General features: G+C 40.1%; 1 protein-coding gene and 1 long non-coding RNA gene across 3 annotated transcripts; one reads left to right on the top strand and one right to left on the bottom strand.

Annotated features, from left to right (window-relative positions):
* LOC120439457 (tripartite motif-containing protein 16-like) lies at window positions 1-2968 on the bottom strand. The gene has a single exon (XM_039610458.1). The coding sequence runs from the start codon at window positions 2921-2923 to the stop codon at window positions 1250-1252; it is 1674 nt and encodes a 557-aa protein (XP_039466392.1). The 5' UTR covers window positions 2924-2968; the 3' UTR covers window positions 1-1249.
* Window positions 2969-7538: 4570 nt separating this feature from the next.
* Window positions 7539-8771, top strand: LOC120436270. 2 transcript variants are annotated; one of them, XR_005610288.1, is made up of 3 exons: window positions 7539-7636; window positions 8450-8643; window positions 8733-8771. It is a non-coding gene; the product is annotated as an uncharacterized LOC120436270 (long non-coding RNA). The 2 variants fall into 2 exon arrangements; XR_005610289.1 differs by lacking the exon at window positions 7539-7636 and adding an exon at window positions 7984-8055.
* Window positions 8772-9700: the final 929 nt, after the last annotated feature.

The raw sequence follows: 9700 nt of genomic DNA, 5'->3' as shown, positions 1-9700 counted from the left end.
CAACAATTTACTGGAAAAATTTACATCTAGCACAGAGAAATTCCTGCCTCTGTCACACAAAAAGTGGAAAATATATTTGTTTTACATTTAATCAGAGAAATAAACTGTTGGTAGATCCACTTTTTTACAAAGAATCATCCATCAGTGAAAATCTAACTCAATTCCAAAACAACAAATTCAACATTCATATAAAAAATCCAACCCTGCAGGGATCAAACATCTGATCAAACACCAGGGTTGGACACAGACTTTCTAATCTGACATCAAAGTTATTCTGAAGCTGTGAATCTAATTAAAAACTCACCAAAACTACGATGAGAAAAACCTTAAAAGATTCAAGTGACAGAAGAAAAATCCTTTACATATAAAATCAACAGAGGTTCCTGATAAATAGTCTAATAAATGGGGAATAGCTGAACAGTTTCTGTGTCATGAGTGAAATTTCAGTGAATATGAATCATCTCCAGGAGGTAAAAAGGGTGGGAGCTCAGCAGCAGTCAGAAGAGGAAGATGAGGTGATGAAGAAGAGAGTGTTGAGTAGAAAAAGGCCAGTGAGTTCATGTAAATGCTGCTTCTGCTGTAAGACACAGACCTAAAAATGCATAAATGCTCCATGATTTTAATTTGTATCCATCATCTTGAACACTGGCTATAAATGTGTTCACTTCATTATTGTGTGATTTGGTTTCTTCACGTGTCTCCTTCAGTGCAAATAAAGGACTGTTAGAGTGTGTGCTGTGTGTTTTTCTGAAGCATGACAATCCTTTCCAACAAGTATTTCCAGCTGTTTGTCTCCACTCTGCACTTTAGTCTTTCTCCTTGTCATGTCTGTGTTTGTCCACCAGGTGTCTCCCTCAGCTCATTTTCTCCAAATACGAAGCATCAGATTTGTGGAGACGCTCTGCCTGCCAGACACAGCTCAGGGTAATGAAACATGTCTATCCTCCACAATATACAGGCCTGTGTTATTTAGTTCAGAATAAAACCACTAACCAGAGTGATGAAAGATTTCAAACATGCTGAATATGAAGAGTAGTATAATTTAAACTCACATGATTATCAGCCATAAGAACACATTCAGATTTATATTGATGTAAGGTATATAAATGTAAGTACAGTTTGAATCAGTGCAATATTATTTTCACACATCAATGGACCACTGAACTTCTCAGCTTCTAAAATGTAAAATTTCATTTAGAAACTACACAAGTACATATAATGGTCAGGGATCAACATCAACCTGTCTTCTCTATTTGACTTTAATCAACTCTGCAGTGGCTCCAAGTCCATAAAGACAAAGTCCAGCATAGAGCGGCTGAGTGAATGTGGTCTGGACTCTGTGGAGGAGAGTCATGGTTTCAGAGACGCTGTAGAAAGACAGAATACCTGCTCTGTGATCCAGGTACACTCCTACTCTGGAGGACCGAGGACCTGAGAGGGCAGTGTGGATGCTGTTGTGCCAAAATTGAAAACTGTTTGTGTAACAATATAATGCCCAAGATTTGTCATTGTATCCAAATCCACATTTATCTGAGCTCCCTGCTCTGCTGATATTCTTGTATGCAACTGCTACAACAACTCCTCCCCCTCTCCACTCCACCTCCCAGTAACAACGTCCAGTCAGACTCTCTCTACTCAGGACCTGAGAAAAATCAGTGAATCTGTCTGGATGATCAGAATAAGACTGTTGTTGTTTCATTCTTGTTGCTTTTCTGTTCCCCTCAGATAATAACAGATGTGTGTTTGCTGTGTTTGGATCCAGTGTGATTTCATGTGAATATTTTAAGAATCCAGCTCTGGTCTTTGGCTCTGGTGGTGACAGTAAAACATCCACTTCAGTGACTGTCAGTGAGATGTTTGTCCATTCCTCTCTCAGAATGTCCTGTAGTTTATCTCTGGTCTCTGACACAGCTGCTGTCACATCCTCAAAGTAGCTCAGAGGACGAATATTGATGCTGGATGAGTGTGTAGACTCACTGAGTGCTGACAGTGAGGGGTAGTTGTGTAGAAACTGGTTGTGATCCTCTGTGTGTGAGAGCTGCTCCAGCTCGCCGTCTTTCCTCTTCAGCTCAGCGATCTCCTGCTCCAGCTTCTCCTGAAGCTCTTTGACTCGACTCACTTCAGTTTCCTGCTGGGATCTGACCTGCTGCTTCACATCAGAGCTTCTTTTCTGGATGAGACGGATCAGCTCAGTGAACATCTTCTCACTGTCCTCCACTGCTTTATCAGCAGAGCCATTGATGGCCTCCACCTCCTGTTGAAGCAGCTTCACATCTTTCTCTCGCTCCTGGATTCTCTGCTGGATGTTTAGTCGTCTCACCTCGAGCTCCTTCTGCTTCTCAGTCCTTTCTGCTGCAGCTGGGACTGTTTCATGGCCTTTATGTTCATCCATTGTGCAGAGATAACAGATACTCTGCTGATCAGTACGACAGAAAATCTTCATCACCTCATCATGACGAGAGCAGATGTTCTCCTGGAGCTTCTTGGAGGGGGCCACCAGCTTGTGTTTCTTTAATGGAGCTGCATCATAGTGAGGTTGGAGGTGTTTCTCACAGTAAGAGGCTGGACAAGATAAACAGGACTTGATGGCTTTCAGTTTCCTCCCAGTGCAGACATCACAGGCCACATCTTCAGGTCCAGCATAGCAGTGATCAGCTGGAGCAGCTTGGAGTCCAGTCTTCTTCAGCTGCTCCACTAAAGCTGCTAACATGGTGTTTTTCTCCAGGACAGGCCTCGGTGTGAAAGTCTTCCTGCACTGAGGGCAGCTGTGGATTCCCTTCCTGTCCTCTTCATCCCAGAAACTTTTAATACAGTTCATGCAGTAGCTGTGTCCACAGGCTGTAGTCACCGGATCCTTCAGTAGATCCAAACAGATGGAACAAGAGAAGGTTTCTCGGTCCAGCTGAACTCCTTTCTGTGCCATTTCTCCTCTCAGTGTCAGTGACTGTGTGAGTTTATCTTCCTTATAACTGAAACTAGTCTGAGCTCTGATCTAACAACATGTGTTTCTGCAGTGAATGGAGCCTGTCAGCTCTTACACGTCACCACATGTTGGTTACACCCATCTTCAAAGTGCAGATCTGAAGGGGAGGGAACGAGGAAACACGTGGACAGAGAGGAGGTGCTGTGTTTAAGAGCAGGAAGAAGAGGGAGGGTTATCAGGCTGTGCTTCACTCCAGCAAGAGGAGCAGTTTGAGAGTGAAACTGTGTGTTTAACCCTTTTTATTTACTGCTCACCTCAAATTTTGAGCTTGTTAAGCCTTTCTTCTATATAAATAAATAAATGACAAAACCAGCATTAATGAACACTGGACATAAATGTCTCATGGTTGTAGTCACATGACCAGATTCTAAACCTGTAACTGTCAGAACAGCAGAGGCTGCTGCATTAATTAAAGGATATATATAACAGGGTTATGTTAGCCAGCAGACATATGCTGGCTAACATAACCCTGTTATATTGTTGGTTGTCCAGGCTTTTTTTTTCTTTTTTTCCTTTTATAGTCAGTAAGATATGTTGCTGTAGCAAGATGAGAGCTAGATAAATGCCACTGCATTGCTTTGAACAGTCTAACGCAACAGAGTCTGCAGTTATAATTACAGATATTCAAAAAGTTAATAAGTTACAAGAATCTTGCATTTTGTTTTGGTTTTGGATTTATAAGAGCTGCTGCAAGAGATATAACCATATTCTTTACATAAAAATCATCATTTTTCCTCTTTTTCTTTGTCCAAACAGCACCTGCTGTGAGCAGCACTTTGTCCTTTTTTTGTCCTAACCCTGACCTCCACTTGTTCCTTCTTCATACAAACACAAACAGCTTTTTTAAGAACCATTCCTGTACTTATCTCTGTATTTTTCTCTCTCACACACACATATATACACTAACAAACTCAAACACAGTCTCTCTTTCCCAGGCTCTTCTGGAAGCCTTGCTGATTTCAGGTAAGTATTATCTTCACCTTACTCTCTCCAAAAGTTGAATCTGTTCATCTGGACGTAGCGTTTTGTGGGAGAAACGTTTCGTCGCTCATCCAACTGACTTCTTCAGTCTCAGCTGACTGCAGGTTTCCCCAATCTTGTAAACAGTACATTTGCATAATGACTGAAACCAGCCCACTGAATGAACAATGGGCTGTGAGGTCAGTTCCTTAATCATAATTATGCAAATTCCCATGACCATTGATCAACAACCACTGACCAAAACCCACTGATCAAAGAACACTGATCAATGGCCATGAGTACCATTCACAGAGAGTTGGGGAATGGCTGCAATCACAGCATTGTAAGATGGTGAAAGATGTACTCTTAGGCCCCCTCCTCGATTCAGAGATGGTCTTTCCCTTTTCACGTAAATGGCCTCCTTGACTCCGCGCTCAAACCAGCGTTCCTCCCTGTCCAGGATGTGTACATCCTCATCATTGAAAGAGTGTCCACTGGCCTGTAGGTGTAAATAGACTGCAGAGTCCTGGCCTGATGAGGTTGCTCTTCTGTGTTGTGCCATCCGCTTCGCTAGAGGTTGTTTGGTTTCCCCGATGTATAAATCCTGGCAATCCTCCTGGCACTTAACAGCGTACACTATGTTACTCTGTTTGTGTCGGGGGACCCGATCCTTGGGGTGGACCAGTTTTTGGCGCACCGTATTTTGGGGTTTAAAAGCCACAGAGACCCGGTGTTTAGAAAAAATGCGTCTCAACTGTTCCGATACTCCTGACACATATGGGATCACTACAGGTTTTCGCTTAGTCAGCGGTTGTCCTTCTCTCCTGGATTGGCTGGAGCTCCCAGCCCATTGTTCCTTCAGTGGGCTGGTTTCAGTCGTTATGCAAATGTACTGTTTATAAGGTTTGGGGAAACCTGCAGTCAGCTGAGACTGAAGAAGTCAGTTGGATGAGTGACGAAACATTTCTCCCACAAAACGCTACGTCTAGATGAACAGATTCAACTTTTGGAGATTTACTTACCTGGATGATTGAGCATGCATCAAGATATTTTCACCTTACTCTATCTTGTAATCGTTTGTAAGCATGGAAGTGCCTTTGCCTGCCCTACATCTATTGTTTGGTCTGTTTTGTTTATCTTGCTAATGTAGTAGAGTTGAAATGGCTGCTCAGTGAGACAAAGGGAGAGCAGAAGATAACATTTTTCTTGCAGACATGTTTGTAGCTCAACAAAAAGTGAGTATATGTGTTATATGATTTAGACATGTAATACTTATGAAACTAAACATTGTGAAATTTGTGTAATAGTCTGAAGAGTTTTTCATGGTTCTCATGCAGTGGTCACTTTTTATCATGAAAGGCAAAGGAAACTAAGTGCAGAGCAACATCCGCTAAAGGCAGTAGACTCCATGTTGGTTGGGTGGAGAGAGTGTTTAAAAGAAGGAGAGAGACATGAAAACGGCTTTCATCTAAAGCTAGTCCATCTTCCAGAGGTCGTCTAACTTTCAAGATTATTAATACTAAACCAAATCAACAGTCAAGTATCTTTTGTCATTAAGTGTATTTTAAACTAAATTCAGTTTCTATTAGCTAAGCAGCATATAGTACTGTATTTATTTACTCACTATGGAAACATGGACCCTCACACTGGGTTGGGCTTATAGTGCATATCCCTCCTGTATTCTGCTCTGTATTGAAAATAATAGTCTCTGTTTTTAAAACCTTTTCTATTGAAATGTTTTAAATGATGCTGTTAGGACTGGTGGATGAATCTGTTACATAAGTGATTGACTTCATGTGTTTTAAATAAACTTTTACTGTCAGACTAGAGCACTGAAAACACATCATGAGATGTTCACTTGAATCTCAGCAACTTTAGTGCTCAGACAATCAAAGATATCAAGTAGAAACTGAGTGTGAAGCAGCAAAGTTCCCATCATTATTTTTACAGTGATTGAACTTTGAGCTCAAAATCTTCTTTGTCCATTAAACCTGCTTTACAAAAACCCCACTTAACAAAGTCTCGTCTTATTCTCACTGCTTTGATCGAGACTTGTTAGACATGGTGATTCTTTCAGAAATAATTTTCTGTTTATCGTGTAATAACAAAAAACAATGTAACAAACATCTGCTCTAGGAATGTAACATTACCTTAAATCACGAGGAGGCCATTCTGTGTTATTTCTTTAATAAATATATTTTCTTTAGTTTTCTTTCTGTAGTTCATTATTCTAACAAGCAAAAAGTATTAAAGTGATGTTTATGTTGTGTATTTTAGACAGTGGGATGAAGAAACTGCAGGATATTCTGGCCACAACAGATGTTAAAGGAAACTTCAACACACTTTTGATCCATTTGAAGATGATGATGGCAATCACAGTATAGATTTATTCTGAGACCTTGTTCGTTTTCTTGAGAGACACCTGCTTATTATAGTTAGGCTAGGGTCATTGACTAGATTCGGGAGGAATACAATAAATTTGAGAAAACTGAACGTTGAACAGCCGGCAGGTTTATTACAACTTTACAATCGTTCAATAACCCAATGTAAACAGCAGAGAAAATTAACAGAGAAGAGCGCTCTTTTGAAAATAAACAACAAAATAAAATAAAATGAGCAGTCTCTTTAAACCTGACTCCTGAGGAACAGGTGATGTATGATGAGTTCAATAGTTTTTCAGAGAACGATCCATATGGAGTCAGTGGTTTTGCTCTTGCTTATCTGAAATCCTGCGATTTGAAGTAATTCAGTCTGTAGATCGACTCCTGCATCCAGAACAGCTGGCCACACTGCTTTTGGATTTGCCAAGAATTTCCACAGGGTCTGGTTCGCCATCAGTGTCCAGAACCATCTTCGGGATCAGATCCAGGATCACAAAAAAACAGTCTGCACATACAGTACAGAGCAATAAACAAAATAGTTCTTAGCAGTTGTTTCTAAATAAAATGAGATCTCATAAGGTTTCAAAATCAAGTACACTGTTGTTTTAACATCATTTCTGTTGCTATGAATTCAATTTGTATTGCTTTACAGCATGAGCAGTGCTGATTTTCTAACACTGGAAAATAACTCAAAATGTTAGAAATATTCCAGTGTTAGAAAATCAGCACTGCTCAGTTTTAGTCATTGTTAATCTTCAAAACTGACTAGGTTACTTTAAAAATATAACACTGTCAAAAGTGTTCATTTAACACTCAACAGTGTTATATTTAACACTCAGAGGAGTGGACCCATATAGACACTCTCTAGTGTTAATTTAACACTGGAGATTTTGCTGTGTAGGTTTTCCTGCTAACTTATCATTTTTAGTCACTCACCGGAGTTTCCAAGAAACAAACACACGCTCCACCTGGTTTGGTCAAGAGCAAAACACATAAAAGGCTCTGAAAAGTACATAAACTTAAGTTAAAGATTGTTAAAGGTACATTCTAACACTCATTTTATATCGAAAGACTCACTGTGTAGCTTGTTAATGGACTACTTGCACAATTACTTCCGCGTTCTATGTAGTCCTGCCCCAGTGCTTCCGGTATGGTTAAACCATGGCGACGTTCCACACTTTCTGCCTACAAGAGCTCCCAAAATTGAACATCACTGATGTTCATCGGATTTGCAGAGTGATGACTACCCCCGCCAGCAAATTAGATAAAGGATTTAAGTTATATGCTGCATCATATATACACAACTACGAAGGTAAGAAAACATAAATTAACTGACAAAGAAACGTTAGCTAACGTCAAATGCAAACACTACGTTACTCCGCTATGTCCTTCATTTGATGTCAATTCTCTACATTACATGTTTTCTTAAACGGTGTTTTATGTCGTCCGAAACTATAGTTGAGGTTTTCTTAACTGATGTCACTTTTGTTGTTAGACACTGTAATAATAGCGTTAGGTAGTTGGCTAACTAAGCAGGTAGTTAACTACCTACTGCTACTCTTGCTACGTGTAAAGTATATATGTTTAAGACATGAGACATTAGTAATACAGAAATAATGCTAACAGTACTTGTATTCAGTGTCCAAAAAACACAGGTTGTCAGGGGAGGTCGGTGTGAGAGCCCTGTGCTACAGGTCAATGAGGAAGAGTGAGGCACCACACAGACTAAGTGTAGGCAGGAAGCTGTGTAAAGTTGTTAATCCCTGTTCAGTGGGGTTCAGTTCATTTAAGCATTAGTTAAGTTCATTCCTAAAGGCCCATCAACTTGAATGTTTTCCTTGTCTCCCTGCTTTATCACTCCTAATTTGATTGGTCAGATAGTTTAATCAATGTGTGTTTGGGTGATCAGAAACATTTGACACCAAGTTAATACTGCAAATATACACAATCTAAGTTATTAAGTTATCAACGATGGTTAAGTTGTTTTAATAGGGAGAGAAGGAAACATTGAGCATTCAGGAGGGTAAGCCTGTAGGGGTCAGTAACCATAACACTGAACTATGTTCCTGTTCGGCTCTTCCATGAAGATGATGTTACATTTTTAATTTTCGTTCTTTCTTCTTAGATTAAGCTTCTGGATTCATCGCCGGTGGTACTGACACATAGCCAGTGCTCCTGTGTGGCAGGTGCTGTTATGTGCAATCACACAGTGGCACTGCTCTTCCAAACAGCACACTACTCACAACTCAGAGTGCCGGTTGTCCCCCTGTGCATAGCTGCACCGAATCTGAACAGCAATGGCACAAGCCACGGACAGTGGTAATTTAAATGAGGTAAAAAAAATTTGAATTAGTACATGTTTACATATGAACATCAACACCATCCATAGTAAATGTGTTTTCTGTTAGGGTGTGAAGCCAGGACATATTAACTCTATCATCTTGTGGTTGTGGTTGTGCAGTATGTAGAGCAGCTCCATCCTTCACAGCCTTGTTGATACTGACTCTTCCTGGTGCCCAGAAACAAGAGTCTTCCACCAGTCCTGTAAACCACTTGCAAAGAATTTTGGATCCACCTCCACCATCCAGAAAATCACCAACTGCAAATCATAGCATGCTGGGGGAAAGCAAACAGAAGTCAACTAGTACTGCATTGCCAATGCCACATATTCAGACTTGAGTGGCAAAAGCACCATTTTCTGTTTTAATTAATCAACTAATACAACATGCATGTGTTTAGACAGATTTGAAACAAAGTAAGGTCCAAGGCATGTTGAGTCCAACTGGAAGCTGAAAAGAGCATTACAGTTTTCAAAGACCTGACACAGTGCTTTGACAACTTGGCAATCCTGTCAAATTTTTGTCACACTAATAATTTTTCCCCCCACATTACACAAATCAAGACTTAGAAAAAATTCTATAGACACAGATAACAGTATAAAGTGTCTATACATTTGGCTATATTCTGACTCGGCAATGTAAAAGCAGCTATAGTCAGCAAAGTCATAATCAAAGCAAAAACCAACTCATGTTTTGAAGACATTACAAACCCTCCTGGATAATAATCACATAAGCTGTACATGCAAAGGCTGATAAAGGAGCAGGCACAAAATTCAGACAAATCCAATACATAGTGAAGCTAACGACAATAACAGTGTGCATGCACAAATAAGGCATCAGTGAACACTTAAAGATCACAGATCTTTAGAACTACAGCCAAATAACAATTGATTTTCTTTTTTTTCAAATAAGTGTGTAGATTTTAACTAAATGTATATAACAGAAGTATTTCTGATAAACTAACATTAACACAGGTTATAAACAGAGGGCCACAGCAATCACGGTAAGAGTAGTTGGCACTGTGGCCCTAAAGGCCC

Source organism: Oreochromis aureus, linkage group 3 (genome assembly GCF_013358895.1).
Source record: "Oreochromis aureus strain Israel breed Guangdong linkage group 3, ZZ_aureus, whole genome shotgun sequence".
Lineage (NCBI taxonomy): Eukaryota > Metazoa > Chordata > Actinopteri > Cichliformes > Cichlidae > Oreochromis > Oreochromis aureus.
This window is presented reverse-complemented; position numbering and strand designations above follow the sequence as displayed.